We start from the raw sequence: 16379 nt of genomic DNA on the forward strand, positions 1-16379 counted from the left end.
TAATTAACAGCACAGAAGATATTACAGGTTGGATTACTAGTATCCCATATGGTAAAGTGGATTACATAGAGAGTATATTATCAATGTCTTGTAGGTTTTCAATCAATCTTCTCTATTTAAAATCTTTCCAGACCCGTGTTTGCTACAGGCTGGATTTCCCGTGCCCCCCACCCCCCCCCTTCTTTTCATTCCATTGTTAAATTTTAACTAAAACAATTCAACAGTTTCTGAGAACAAAGCTGTGGGATTATTATTTTTGGTGTGTCTGTTAGGAAAAATAAAAGGGCACTAGAGTTCTCTTTCTCAGATGACCCATCTTTGAACTAGGGACTTTTAAAAGGCAAAGCATTTGATGAAGGGCATTTGTGTTGCTGTTCCTACAGCAGTTTGTCCCTGCCAAATTTGACCAGCTTATAAACTTAAAAAAAAACCCAACACACCATTCATATGCCCTTAAGTAGAGCAATAAATTCTCCCATGATTCATGCTTTGGATATATAGCAGATTCGTGTGCTGCAGGACATGCTGGGATCAAGCACGGGAACTGAATCGAAGAACCTACGTCTTCTATGCCAGGAAGTAGCCAGACAGGGAAAAGGAGACAGACAGAAAGACAATTCAGACTTGGGGAAAAAAAATTCACTGCAACTTGACTGGGAATCCTACACAGCAGGGAGAGGAACCAGCGGGAGAGGAAGTTAGGCAGAGATAAGCAGCTATGGTGGAAAAAAGACAGGAATAGGCACCGACAGTGGTGTTCAACTTCTCTTGATGATCAGCGACCACTCAAATCTCTCCCTCTCTGGAGCAAGAAGCATTCCAAATCTATTCCTCTGTCTGAAGCCTCCTTGAAACCTGTTACCAAATGACCCATCAGTTTTGCCAGATCTGTTCTTAACACCAGGTGATAGGCTGCCATCTGCGTTTAATAAGTGTACGTCTTCATCTGTACAACTTAGGAAACTATAAAGTGCTAATGACATGGTACATTTATACTCTCCACGGCAAACAACAAACACAATCTCATTTAAAAACTAAAAAAAAAAAAAGATAAAAAATGCCATTTATATTTTTACTTACTGTGTTTTAGCAATTTTCAAAAAGCACATATTATAAAGCAAAAGTTATATCTGATTACCATGAACACTCAGCCTGTGACTGTGACATCACTAGTGACAAAGCTGCTGTATGCTATTACATGTCAGCATAGGTCTTAATTACAGATTCACTGTCTTCAAAGACTGTGCTGTTCAGTTTAAAGAATTTTTGTAGTAGCACGATGCAAAAAAGCATGGTTTGCTGTGTGAAATCTGCAGGAGCAGGGAAAAGTCACTAGGTAAAAATTTAGCTTCTCTCTAGTGCAGCTAGATTAAAATGCACTTACATTTCGAACAGAAGCTGTAAAGAAGTTCCAGCTTTACAGTTACTTTAGGTAGTGTCTGCATCCCAGTCACCTGGTAGTGATAATACAGCTAACTTTGGACTAGTTAATCACATGTAGCAGTAGTAGTCTAGCCAAAGACACAAGGTTCACTAGAGAGTAAATTAGCCCATACTGAGCTTCCTGCTGCAGTATAAATATTGCCTAAAGGATTAAAAGTTATGTTTTCTGATTGCTTTGATATGAAACTGTATTATGATTGCTATTTTCATATTTTTCACATTTTCCTTGCCAAAAAGACAGCACTCAGGTGCAATGTGATCTCATCTTCAGTTGCCAGTAAGAATCAAATTCTACAAACACCCTGTCTTGAGTCAGAATGCATTGTCAGAAAAAAAAGGCACTATTTTTAATTGTGACTTTGAAGGACTATTGTGGCACGCCGTCATGCCTGTAATACCTCTCAGGTCTTCCTGGACTGCCCGGACTGGACGGCTTGGATGGACTAAAAGGTCAAAAAGGTTCTGCAGGAGCTCCAGGTAAAGAAGGGAAATAGCTATGTGGAACAGAAAGTCTCTTAAATGACTGAATGTGCAAGGACTGATGCACGTTATTTTGATATTTGCCTTGCCCAGAAGATATCATTAACGCTTAGACTAAACTTTCAAACAGAATCTAAAGTGTGCCTAATGACACACCTGCAGTTATTTGTGGGGAAAACATTAAAACTTCATTACTCATAGTTTTGTTGGAACCTTTCAAGGCTGTTTATAAAATGAAGATGTTCAGTGCAGATGATTCAAAGTAGAGCCAAATCTCCAGGTTTTTTTATATGTAAAAGATAAACTAACAAATGTCAACATTTCAACCTACAGACAATAATGACACCATATAAAATAACCCCTGAAGAAGAGCATTAAAGCAAAGAGATTACTTTCTTTGAAAGAGATGAATTAGGGCCAGATTCAACAAAACTCCAGCTTCCAAGAGAGAACCAGAAAAATAGCACTAGGCAACCCTTGCAAGGACGAACATCTGCAGCTGATATTTCTATTCTGCACATCTGTATTTGTACTCACTGTAAGCTTTATGTACATAATTGTTTTCCTGTAAAGGTCAAAGTGAAACAGGGCCCCCAGGATACTCAGGAGAACTTGGACCAAAAGGAGACAGAGGTGAACCTGGATGGCCTGGTATTTCTATTCCAGGCCCCCCTGGAGAACAGGGATTCCCAGGATTCCCAGGTAAGAATGGGTTTTCTCCTTTCTCTCCCCGCCAAGTTGAAACGAAGTTCATACAGGCTCTTCCCCTGGTTAGTATGAACATTAATACATACCCAGAAGATTCCCTACCTAAAAACATTTCTGTTGCAATAACATGTTGATGTTTCCTGTGTAGATAGAGACCCCAGTATTTCTTGTTCATTATGTTACAGGAGAGGAAAGAACGTGAATAGAAAATGATGGACTTGGACAGATTCAGGGAACTGCTAGGTGGAATTGCCTCTTGGGAAGAAATTCCTGAAGAGACTGAGTACAGAAGATCTGGTAGTCATATAGTAAATCTTACCAGTTATTCTGATGTAAATGCAAGATGGAACTGTATCACAAGATTGCTATGATTATTTAAGAGCCTTGGTGATACAGGAATTGCATAGAAGTAAGAAAAAGCAAGTGTTTGAGGAAGGGCCACTAGGAAGGTTAAGAGATCTGTCATATGAGAAGAGGCTGGGGGAGTGGGAAGTGCTCAGGCTCCAGAAGAGAAGGCCCAGGGGGATTTTACCAGTGTGTATAAGTACTTGATGGAAAGGACCTGGAGACAGATTCTTCATAGTGGTATCCAGTGACAGGACAAGAGGTGATAGGCACAAACTGACATATGGCAAATTCTAAATATAAGGAAAAGTTTAGTTTTCCTGTGAGGGTAACTGAATACGGGAACAGGTTGCCCAGAGAAGTTATGAAGTGCCCCTCCTTGGAAATACTCAAAAGCCAGCTGGACAGAGTCCTAGGCAACATGTTGTAGCTGACCTTGCTTTGAGGAGGGGGTTGGACTAGAGAGTCTCCTGAGGCCCATTCAAGCCTCAGCAATTCTGTGATTAGAACTTGCAGTAGCTTTACTCTACCAAACGTTGCCACAGAGTCACATATCACACAGAAGAAAAATAGCAGAGGTGAACTCTGCTGAGGTGAATTATTCTAAGATGGAGACACAGTCATTTTTCTCAATTCAGTTACTAGTTCGTGAACTGGGGGAATCCACAGAATGGTGCTGTTGAAAAAAAGATAAGTTTCATTCTAAAATGTATTAACACTGCTTGACATGGGATGTGCAAGGCCTCCCATGGTACACTGCACCCAGCTTTGACAAATTAGGGAGAACTCACTAGAGATGAATGGAAGGATGGGGTTGAAAACAAGACTGAAGAAACTAGATTTTTTTGTAGAAAAGAGAAGGCAGAGTGCAACATGCAACATGTGCTAACAAGCTGTGACTATTCAAAAGTGTTATGCAGAGGATAACCTGTAACTATTCCTGCCTGTCACATGTAAGAGCACTAATGTCTTATTTTCAAAAAAAACAGATTACAAATTAGGAAAAAAAATACATTTAAGGCTAGTAAGGTCATCTTGTTCACTGAGGTTTTTAGGAAACAGCTGAACTCACTTTTGCTAAGAGTAATCTGTGAATACTTACCCTGTCCCAGGCAGAATGATTTCAGTCCCCACTCGTCCTACATTTTAACCATTTCTCCCATTGTTAGAATTCAGGAGAAGGTGGCTATTTGTGGCAATATGCCAACGTGTGATGATGCATTCTTCAGTTTAAGTAGGTTTTATGGAAAGAATTAAAAATTTTAAAAGATAACAAATATTTTTGATTCTACAAGATGTCTTCATTAGCCTAATCACTGGTATGTTCAGTATACAAGTGAGAGCATACATTACCTCCATGACCTCACATCAGCGTTCTTTTAGTTAGCAACTTATTTCTGTAATCTAAACAACCTCAGATTGTTTTTTGGTTTTTTGTTTGGTTTTTTTTGGGGTGGGGTGGGGTGGGGTTTTTTTTGGTTTTTTTTGTAAAATGTGATCCCTTAGGTAGAAGAGGACCTGTTGGACCCACTGGACCTATGGGAAGATCTCCTGATAGTGCTTCTCCTGGTCCTCCGGGTGATCAAGGACCACCTGGTTTAGATGGCACCAGAGGTATTAAAACCAAAAATACCAAATTTGATCATGGAAAAGGCCCCTGAGGCTACTAGGAATCACTGGGTTGCTGTCTGTGGAACAATGTACAAAGTATGTAGGGAACAAAGAAACCAATTAACACCTCAGTGAACGCACAGAGAAGTGAACAGTGGAGAGATCACCAGAGCAAAGATAAAATACTTTCTCCAGATTCAGTTTTCTGAGTAGGGTAATTCTGTACAAGTCCTGCTGCTACAAAATATCTCAATTTCCACAGAAGCAAATAGAAATAAAATTATTGGCCTGTCTTCCTAGCAAGAAGGATAAAACACATTGTCCAGAGGCCTACTGTTGTTGGTAAACCCACAAAAAGCTTTCCAATCCAAATCCAGCCTTAGGAAAGCTAAAGCTGGCAACTCTTTTGTAAGCATTTATGTAGACCTCACTTCTGCTACAAGCAGGGGTTGCCAAGGAATCCAGTCAATTCCTATAGATTCTGGTCCTCAGATGGAGCTCTTTCAAGTTGTTCTGACCCCTTACATTAAGTATTACCTGAACCCTTCCTCACCCAGTGCAGAGACTTACTTCCTATTTGGAAATAGGGCATGGAGATTGGAAGGGTAAGCAACACTGTAATATAGAGGAACAGTGTCTCAACGTATGTAACATTAACTTGCCACCTCTGCTTGCACAAATCTACATAGTTTTTGGAGCTATTCCTATTATTGTTTTCCCTACTATCATATGGCAATATTTCCAAAGACATGCAAGGGTTGTCCTATGTCCTGGGAGAAAAAAAAACACAAACAAAACCAAAAACCAATAGAACATGGCTATTTTTAGATGTTTATGCTTCGTGCAGATGTTAAGAATAAAGTTCTTTTACTGTAGGTCAGCCTGGGAATCCTGGTCCTCCTGGAGAGACCATCTTTGTGCGAGGAGATCCAGGCGATACTGGTCTTCGAGGGGCACCAGGTAATCCTGGGCAGCGAGGGCAACAAGGAGCCAGAGGTCTTCCAGGGAACCAAGGAAGAGGAGGCCCAAAGGGTATGATCTGAGACGTTTTTAACTAGCATGTGCACTTATGCCCAGCCCTATGCAACTGAGCCTTCCGCACAGGGGATTGCCATTGGAGACTGAGACAGACAGAAGCAGTAGGCTGGATGTTTCATAGCTCTGCCCTGTTACCTATAGATAAGATAGGTCTGGGGCAGAATGTCAGAGTAGAGCCAGATTCATGTGTACCACTTCCAACAACTTGCTGGAACTCCCCTACCAACTCCCCTACCAACCTGAGAATGAGGCAGTAAAACTTCCAAGTCTGCCAGATAAAGCAAAACTTCACCTCTCTGTCAGGGTCTTGAGAAACTATGGAAGATGCAGATGTCTTTGAACAAACAGGGAATCTCACATCTGCCCCATATCAATAGCTTTGGGCTTTCAACAGATTCTCTAGTTTGAAAACAGAGATCTGGACATCCAGATACCCTGCTTCTTCCACACACTGTAGAGAATTCCTATCTACACAAATCCCTTCTGATCTCTACAAAAAGAAAAGTAACAAATTTTAATTCAGTGCAAGACCAGGGAGAGAAAAGTAAAACGTGCGTTTCTTTCTGGGAGACAACAGAGTTGGGCTGTCCCAAGCATTTTTTCCTCACTCAAGCAACCAAGATTTACATGTTCACCATCTCAGAATACAACTACATGTAACTGCACAACTGTTTTCTTTCCAGGTCCTATGGGAATCCATGGCCCACAGGGTCCACCTGGTGCTGTAGGACAACCAGGAGACCAAGGTTTTCATGGAAAACCTGGTCCCAAAGGTCCCACAGGTATTTATGAACCTGTTGCTCATTGTCACTGAATTGTAATCATGATCTTCCTATTTGTACATAATCTTACTAATGTTTACTTGCATACAGACAATTTAAACAATATCAGAAAAAGAACAACTTTATTGATTTCTCATTTGAGTTGTTTAAAAATCTCTGAACTATGTATTTGTTTCTAATGTCACCCCATGTAAGTGATTTCAGTTCTCATTCCATGCTTTACTCTAATTTACATGCCTGAAACTTGTTTCCACCTGCACCACAATGGCCGCAATCTGCTTTCCATTTTTCAAATCCTTCAGGTTTCATAGGTAAGTCCATGACTACTGATTATTGTTCTTTTCAAGTGGGCTTCTTTCTGTAAAGATACATTCCACTCTTATTAGGTGTTCTTGGCTGGGCTGCTAGGAACAGTAGATACTGCTACAACAACATAGTTCTAATAGATTTTTCACATAAATAGCTAGCACTTCCAAGCAGACCAATATCATGATAAAGCTACATTTAGAAGTCTCATGCTGTGATGTCAATTAGACTTGTGAAATACTTTTGTTTCAAATTATAATTTTGGTTTTCTGGTTGTCACACAAGATGCTTTCTAAGCAAAAACTTAGCGAAAGCTTGAATCCTAACACCGGATTACTACGAACACTGAACTCTTAATCTGACTAAATTGATGCAATTCTGATTTTGTTCCAAAATGCAAATAGCCAGTAGCTTTCAATTCATAAAATGTGGCCATTCTTTATTTTTTAGTATTCTAATTACTTTAAATGCACATTGCGGGTTAGCTTCTTTAGCCTGCTTATTGATGGTTTTGCAGCCACAGAATAGGCAAAGTACTGTAAATCTTCATATATGCTAAGGTCTTTGTGCTCAAGTTGGGCAGACTTTAGGCTTTAACTCAAATCAGTTTGGGGCACATCAAGACAGAAACTGTACACAAAATATTTGTAACATACAAGCTAGCATATACTTGCCAACACATGCTTGCCATGCTCTTAAATGCTGTGCTAAAAGACTAAGTAAAATTAAAAGCAGTGAGACTCAATAATTCAAAATTTTAAAATACTTGAAAGATACACTTGAATACCAAAACCAGCTAACAGTTACATTGATTTTTCACATGGGAGCTATTAACCAATCTTCTGTCTAATTTACTTTCCTATTACACATTCCAGGTGACCCTGGTGAACCAGGAAAAATAGATGATTCATGCCCTGCAATCCCAGGGCCTCCTGGCGAAGCAGGACAAAGAGGAGACGATGGCTCTGTAGGATTGCCAGGACCAATAGGCCACCCCGGCCCCCAAGGTGAGCTTATGTTTTGAAAGCTTGGATGTTTATTTTAGCCATTTAGACAACAAATTGGAAAGAGTTAGAGTGTCACTGTGACTTCTCTGTGTTCTACCCTGTCTCTTCCCCTTAAACACTTACTAACACTCTCCAGAAAGACATAGTGGGCTGGTTAATGCTGAGGAGGATGGATCAATATAGCTGAACCAGGCTACTTGAGCCTGCCTGCACTGCATGCTTTTCTTCTAGGCCATGGAGGGCAAAAGCATCTTGCACTGTTAAGAAAAGAATTCCTCAAATGGTATTTTTCCTTTTTACCAACAAATGAAAAAGCAATGCCTCAAACCACTCCTATTGTTTAGACAGGTTATATTTGGAGGATGTTAAAAATACCCATGCTTTAAAATTTAGCTATAATAAATGACAAAAAGCTTTGCTAACCAAAGTCCTAAAAGGACACTGAAGTCAGAGGCAGCTACAATAGTGCTTTTTATCTGTTCGAACATGAAAAAGTTACCACAAGAAAACTGGCCAAGGAGATCTTAAAAAGAAGTGATGAAAGACTGAAACATTCTTCTGACAGACAAAAAGAAAACAAGGGTGATGCTGGTATTGATCATTCCAACACACAGCCACCTTCACAGAAACACAGCATAGCTTGTCTGTGTTGGTTGTGTCTAAATGTGGTGTCCTCAGTTTAGATAGTGGAATCCCTCACGTAGTTTTAGATGTTTCCTACTTGGGAAACCGAAGTTTGTTGTGGTGGTTGCACTGGACATCCAGTGTCTCCAGAAAGCAAATCCATGATTTTCTCCCAGGAGATTCCCTGCAGTAACATATCCCTCGCTTCCATGAGGGGAATGACATCTAGTTTTACTCATCTTAGTTGATTTGCCAACTAAAAGGTGTTTCTGGGGTTGAATTGTGTGTTTCCATTATATACAGCATTAAAACAATTTCTGTAAAAACAGATGACACTATGATACATACTCACACTGGTTTTGTGAAAGAAACACTTAGTAATGCTTTTCCTTTCATTAAGATAGCAGAATTCCAATTTTCTCCCAGCTTGGAAGGCAAACTGGAGGTTTTATTGGCAAAAGCGATGCATATTACTAAAACTTCAGCACACTTGAGCTTTGGCAAAGTAACTATGCAACCAACATTGAAAAGCTGATAAATTGTTTTGACTGGTTTAGAGTTTCTTAATGAATCTAGTAAAAAGTAGCATGAGGAAATTTTGAATGTTGTGAGACAACTTTGAATTACTTAGTCTGCAGGTTAAATAGCAAAATTTGCAAGGAATGAAACACACACCATTAGTGAGAAACAACTGTGCTGCTAGAGAAGCATACTCAACTGAAGACTTTTTTAGCAAAAGAACAACACTGCTGAGTGCAATAACATCTGACAAGTGTAACTTCTTTCAATTCAGATGTTTAAAGCAGCCAGTCAAAGGGGCCATCGTATACAGGGCACAGATAGTGAGACGTATCTTTTACTGTGATGGCCGCACCTCGTTATCTACTAACGTATAAAAATGCATGTACATATAAGCAATATCAAAAGGTGAGGCCATCGAGAGCCAAAAGTGTCTTTACCCTTCCCCGCTGGGTGGGGGATGTAGTGCAGTTCCGCAGTGCCTCCCCGTTCTGTAAGTGCTCTAACGCATGCGTTACTTCACAGGAAGTTCAGTACACATTTAAAGACTTTGCTGTAGGATGAGTTGTCCTGCCCTAGGATGAGTTGTAACTCATTACATGGTACAGATACTGACGGCAATTTTGCCACAGGCTTGTCATGATAGTGTTTGTTAGTGGTTTGATTTCATCTGTAAATCCCACAAGTCCTGTAGAAAGGACATAAAACCTTATCAGCAGTTGACATTTCTAAAGTTGTGCCTCTGAGCTACTACTGTGGTCACAAGGAGAGGAAGTTGTAAAGAGAATTCCCAGCAGAAGGCGGTTCTGCACCTCTCTGTCCTGAAGTGTCATTTCTTGGTGGTGTCAGTTCTGCTGACTGGCCCTTTGCATGCTGCGCACGTTTGGACAATGTAAAACCTTTAACTGCAGCCGTATGAAGGGAAAGCGTATACTTTGTATTTGTCTAGGAAGAAAAGGTGAAGAAGGGTCATGTGGCCTGCCAGGTCAAGATGGATTACCAGGGGCACCTGGACCACCAGGTGACCAAGGGAATATAGGAGAGCAAGGATACACTGGGCCGCAAGGTAAGAATGGAACATGGCTTTTGGGGGAGGGATGTGTGAGTTGATGTATAGACTTTTTCTACTCCCCCAATTCACCCATGGATACACCCGCCTCTAGCCTGAGATACCACAACACTTCTTTCCCCTGTCAGTTCAAGCACTGATAGCAACATTTGTGAATGATTGCATAACACATAAAAAGACCTATTGGAAGAAAATTTTCTCAGCATCCGTATTAACCAGAAAGGCAATTAGCCACACATGCTTAAAACACCATATATCAGTAGGCATGCATTTCAGAGTCGGGACTAATGATGCAACTCTCTGAGTAATTAAAATTGTATTTTAACTGCGTGTGCTGTTTAATAAATTAATGGCTTAATGCCTCTATGAGGAAAGGACATGAACCGTTACTGCAGAGATTCAGTTTCAGTCCAGACAAGTCATCCTAGTGAGTAAGTCTGGGAAATCATTGTCCACCTCAGTTCATGTCTTAATCCATACAGCACAGGACAGAGGCACAATAGAAGATCCAACTGTCAAGCATGCAGTGGCAAGCTAGTCCAGTTCTCTCCCGTAAGAAGGATAACATGAGTCTACTGGTGTCTTCATTGCACATGACAGCTGCTGAAGCTGTATTATATTCAGTCAGGAACCCCCTACTGAACACTTAAATACAGTAAAAGATAAAAGTTCACACTAGCTTTGTATCTATGCAAGTTAATTTCTTTTACCTTTTCTCCTATGTGTCAGGTCCACCTGGCCAGACTGGTATCCCAGGACCACCAGGCCCCCATATTAGATCTGCGAGTGGATTCTTGCTCGTTCTTCACAGTCAGTCAGACAGAGAACCACTCTGTCCACAGGGGATGCCAAAATTATGGACTGGCTATAGTCTGCTCTACCTGGAAGGACAAGAGAAAGCTCATAATCAGGATCTTGGTATGTATCGTAGTACATAATTGTGCTCTAGTTAAGGTCTAGTATGGTGGAATCTACAGGATGAAAGACAAGTCAAGTGAAGCACAATATAGAATCATCAATTACTTATTTTCTACAGGCTGAAAACTAATTTACACTGATCATAATGAACTTGGTTATGCCCTGTTATGTGACCCAGTTAAAAAGGGCTTTCTGCTGCTATGCAATTGAACAAAAAAAGTATTTCTACCTCTAAGTAATTTTGAATATAAGTTGGAGAGATGAGTGGTTTGTTTCACTCATCCTGACTAGTCATTTAGGGCTGTCTTTGAACTCACTGGAGAGATTTTCCTAGATCAGGAATCTTATTTGGCCACTCAAATAACTTCCTGGAGGATCCTCTCCTTTTTAGTGTAGAGGCATCTTGGGAGAAAAAGCTGGTTAAGTTAGATGGTTCCGGTTGGATAGTATAAAGAAGCTTTACAAGTAAAATTCTGCATCATGTGTACAGCAGAACCGTGTGCTTTCCAGAGTCAGAAGCTAATACTTTTTGGAAAAGACAGACAAGTTTCTCCAAAAGACAGCTCCTTTTGGTGTCTTGGGTCATTTCTTCTAAGTCTTCTACAGTTCTGACTAAAGTTAGCTGTCTAAATAAGCAACCTAACTCGTAGCCTGAGAAACTGATTGGCTGCAATTTGCATAGAAGAACTTTCCTAAATTCTTGTCATCTTGTTATACAAGAGGCAGACAATCTCCTAGGAGGAAAGATCAAGGACTTAATAAGCTGCACAAAAAACAAGTGTTTAAAAGAGTAATAAAAAGAGATACTTTTAGTACAGCAGTGTAGTTTTGAAGTGTTTTCACTATTTGGCATTCCCCAAGAGAGCCAGTTGTTAACAGAATGCCTTAAAACAGCAGTGAAAATAAGATTCAAAGAATAAAATTCTTGTTTCCCTGTGACCAGTGTGATCTTTTGCAGGCATTTTCCTTACTTAGGCTACTCCAGATCCTTTATTATTACTGGAATGGAATATTATCAGTGATAAACAAAACATGATAAACATGTATAGAAATGTCAACATGTCTTTAAAGAAGGATCTAGGGTTTTGGGGCATTACAGAAATAATACATCATGCCCAAAGTTCAAGGGAGAACCTGGCACAGGTTGCCCAGAGAGGTGGTAGATGCCCCATCCCTGGGAACATCCCAGGTCAGGTTGGACGGGGCTCTGAGCAACCTGATGTAGTTGAAGATGTCCCTGCTCACTGCAGGGGGGTTGGACTAGATGACCTTTAAAGGTCCCTTCCAACCCAAACCATTCTATGATTCTATACACAGTGATTATTATTGTTAACTAAATAGGTCATCATGAAACTGTTCTAAATTCAGTTCTAGGAGAAGAATTTAATCTCTGAAGTATGACTTAGTCCCTTCTTAATTCTCACTGATGTCTGCCTGATGAAAAGTTCTCAGGATTGGCTCTACAAAACCCCTCAATCCTTTTATTTCACTTTGAGAGTCTGTGAAACCTTTCTGGAAGGCAGCAGAACAGCTGCTGAGATTTCAGCTTAATGCACTGGTAGCAACGGCTTGTCATACTTCACAAAAATGTACTTTCTATCAGCATCGGCATTTGGTTTCTCACTGCTCCTAATGAGTTTGTAAATAGCTAATCTCCTTTGAAACCAGCCACCACCTCTTGCCTAATTTATTTTTCAGCGTTGGCACAGCTAAGAAATTTGTTACCATAACTGTTTCACATGGTGACAAACTACATCATGTTTAAATACTGGATTGTGACACAAATATTATTAGTCAGAGGGGGATACTTATTGTTAAAAAGAGTTTTTGTTTTCAATATAACTAGCCATTTTGGTAAAGAGCCTGGGAGGATTAAGATCTGTGAATTACATAACTGCTGTTAGGATATATAGTTTTGCAGCATCATTGGCCAGAATGCTATTTCAACTTACCGAGAAAGAAGTGGTGTAATTTTCATAATTTGTTATTATTTTCAGGTCTGGCAGGATCTTGTCTTCCTGTGTTTAATACCATGCCCTTTGCTTACTGTAATATCAACCAAGTTTGTTACTATGCCAGTCGAAATGATAAGTCTTACTGGTTGTCAAGTGCAGCTCCTTTACCAATGACGCCGCTCTCTGAAGAAGAAATACAGCCATATATAAGCAGATGTGCTGTATGCGAGGCCCCAGCCCAAGCGGTAGCAGTTCACAGCCAAGATCAGTCAATTCCTCCCTGTCCCGTGAACTGGAGAAGTCTTTGGATCGGATATTCTTTCCTGATGGTAAGAGTCTGCACACATGATCATCTGTTTCTTTCATACAGCTCTTCTGTTCTAAAGGTTCAAAGATTTTTAGCTCTGAAAAGCAAACTATCCAATATGTAGCAAGCATTAAGAAGGAAAATTCACAAAAAGAAACAAGACGAGGGTTAGTTCCAAATTGCAGAACCTGGCTGTAGCTGTATATACTGAAGTCATAGCCTTAAGCTATACATTTCTTAAATTTACAGAGATTTTGCTTGCTTGTCTTTAATAAACAATGGGATTTTTCAAGTACAAAGACACACGTTTCAGAATTAGAGATCCAGATTTTTTTAATGCCATCTTCTAGTTACATTTGCACTAGTTTAGAGAACAGCGTTGTGTAGAATCCACTTGGATTACTTTTTTCCTTCAGTTTGATAAATACCAGAAAAATAAGTGACTCTAGACTTTTGAGATTAACTCCTTGCAGAGCAAATTAAGATTTTCTCCAGCAACGGAAGCTTACTCCAACTTAAGATCACCAAAAATAGTGCAGTTAAAAGCAAATAAAGTCAGAAAAGGACAGATTAACATAATTTACCTATTTTTTCATGCACAGTTATCAAGTTCTTTCCTTGTTCTTTCCAGCACACTGGATCTGGTGATCAGGGTGGTGGACAGTCTCTTATGTCACCAGGAAGTTGCCTGGAAGACTTCAGATCAGCACCATTCATCGAATGCCAGGGTCAACGGGGAACGTGTCAGTTTTTTGCCAACGAATACAGTTTCTGGCTAACAACAGTGATGCCCGAATTGCAGTTTGCATCAGCCCCCCTGTCAGGAACTCTTAAGGAAGGGCAGGAGCAGAGGAAAAAAATCAGTAGATGCCAGGTATGCCTGAGACATGGCTAACAAGCGAAACAGCTAGAGTGAGACTTGCATAAGGATGAACAACATGCTAAAGTTGTAAACAGTATTTAATATTTGTATTTGGAAGTGTGCAGCACTGTTCTTTCTGTTTGAATGGATGTATAAGACTGAAAGATGAAGGATCTGTTGAGCCTCATCCACCCATGTACACATATCTACAGGTAGTAAAATCTAGTGTAAACGACTAAATTCCAAAAACCAAAACTGTCACATGGGAGTCCCCTGCCATAGTATACAGGTAACAAGGGGAGCTTGGAGGGTTGCATCGAGTCAGGAATACTGAGAAAACCACGGATGTTGTACAAGACAATGGATTTCCTGTTAGAAGTGGCCTTTACAACAAGGAAGAGTATGTGCATTTATGTGGCATATTCTAAATATTTATCCTTACAGATGTGCAAACATCCAAATGTCTTAAAAGCCCTATAGCTGAATTCCCCAAGCTAAAGAACCTTGCACATGCTGTTTCTGAGGGAAGGGTAAAATGTAATTGTTAAAAACCTCATAATAAAAACAAAGATCAAAGTCTTTTACCGACCGTTGCAGTACTAAACCAAACTGCGAAAGAACTGGTAATTGGGCTTTCATAAGCAACAAAAAGTTGCAAAGCAACAACATAATAAACTTAGCTGAGATAATGAATCCTTAAAAAGCTATATTTATATTTGCAATTAATTTCTAAGAGCAGTTAAATTATTAAGCTCCAATCCAAGTAGCTGAATAAACAAAGCAGTTTCTAATATTAATTGAAAGAAATAGTAGCATAGTGATAAAATGAGTGAACCTGAGTGATGAATATAAGGAGCGTTAGGACAGTTGTCTAAACTTGAGGCTAATAACTTTTGTTCATTTTTTGCTTCTTTTTTTTGTAAATACACCACCAAGAACCATCACCTTTAAGATCCTTACGGAATCAGAGCTCTAGAGATGCTTTTTATTCTTTAAAGCATTGATTGTTAAAATGTTTATAAGCTAAAGCACTAATCAACTTTTTCAAAAGTTAGACACAACTATACCTCCTTCATTCAGCTATAAACCCAGAACTATTAGACACATATTTGAATTATGGTGAAACTAGTGAAAACAGATTGCAAATGGAGAATTCATCATGTGCAGAAGGGCCACAAATGCTCCTTTTACCACTTAAATAAGCTGCATTTTACTAGACTAGAATAAAATGTTTTTTCCAGCACTTTTTAATTTCAATTTGAGTTCACTAAAAAGACATGCCCCCAGCAGAAGGATTGTCAAGGAAACAAGAGATCCACATCCAAGAGTCCTAATTCAAAGGAAACTCCCTCTGAAGCCATCACGAGTACAACAGGCTGATCAGCCAATTTAAACATTGAATACACAAATCCAAAGAGCAGGAAAGACAAACACTTCAGTCTCAGCCAGAGGAAAATAAAGTAGTCAGAGGGTAAGTCCATTCAAGTGTAAGTACATCAGACTGTGCAGCTGCCTTCTGACAAAACCAACCAAACCTCACTGATCTGCTGACCTACATGGTCAACTAAGCTCTCCTGCTCTTTCACCTGGGAAAGGGCCAAGAGCCCTGCTGGGGCACATCCCAGTCCCCTCCTGTTTCAGGGAACATTTCCCTCTTGGTCCCAGGGGCCCAGTGAGACAGGGCACATCTCACTTCCTTCCTCAGCGATCCCAGTTGCATGCTTCAGACCTGGCATGCCACATGCTCTTCTGAGGCAGCGCCAATCCCTACCGTTGAACTGTACGAAAGAATTTAATCCCCTCCTGCTTCAGACCGCATCCCACACGCAGGCGAGACTGGCTTTCCGGTTTGAAATAAAAACCGACATCGTGACTCTCCAAGGTGCTGAGTAGCTTTGGCGCTTACTCCTAGGAGAAGAAAGGGGAGAACCATACCTTAGTCACCTATTCCTTAAGGTGTGCAAACTGTATTTCCAAAAAGGCCCCAAGTAAAACTAAAATGGGATAGTAGCTTCAGCTTATGTTCACAGTAGCAGACAAATACCCCACTTCCTCAGGTGATGTCCCCATTTCCTCCGTGGATTTCGGTAATTCCACATGAAGGTCTCATGAGCTTTTCCTGAGAGTACTCACCAGCTCCTCATTACTCATTTACAGCCTCTTTTTGGGTTAGAAATTCTCAGAAGGGCAGTTGCTCTGCTGGAAATATTTACAGTATGGCTCTTGGTACTAACTGCACTTAGGTGAATACTAAAGAAATATTTATACACTTCATTACTGCAAGTTTTGCCACAATAAGACAAAAACAAGAAACATGGAATAAAATGGGATTTTGGAATTGCATCTGTGTTCATCTAACTTGAATAAGTACACAGAATAATCACAGAATCACAGAAACACTAGGT

The 16379-nt window shown here is 40.1% G+C and overlaps 1 protein-coding gene across 1 annotated transcript in view; it reads left to right on the forward strand.

Moving 5' to 3' along the window:
- Window positions 1-14007, forward strand: part of COL4A4 (collagen, type IV, alpha 4) — a 66980-nt gene extending 52973 nt beyond the window's left edge. Inside the window, exons 36-45 of the mRNA XM_010294064.1 lie at window positions 1849-1920; window positions 2497-2625; window positions 4483-4590; window positions 5464-5619; window positions 6309-6409; window positions 7582-7720; window positions 9813-9929; window positions 10662-10850; window positions 12848-13134; window positions 13744-14007. Of these exons, the coding sequence (XP_010292366.1) occupies window positions 1849-1920; window positions 2497-2625; window positions 4483-4590; window positions 5464-5619; window positions 6309-6409; window positions 7582-7720; window positions 9813-9929; window positions 10662-10850; window positions 12848-13134; window positions 13744-14007 (1562 nt within the window). The remainder of the gene's footprint in view (window positions 1-1848; window positions 1921-2496; window positions 2626-4482; window positions 4591-5463; window positions 5620-6308; window positions 6410-7581; window positions 7721-9812; window positions 9930-10661; window positions 10851-12847; window positions 13135-13743) is intronic.
- Window positions 14008-16379: the final 2372 nt, after the last annotated feature.

Source organism: Phaethon lepturus, unplaced genomic scaffold, assembly GCF_000687285.1.
Source record: "Phaethon lepturus isolate BGI_N335 unplaced genomic scaffold, ASM68728v1 scaffold20589, whole genome shotgun sequence".
Lineage (NCBI taxonomy): Eukaryota > Metazoa > Chordata > Aves > Phaethontiformes > Phaethontidae > Phaethon > Phaethon lepturus.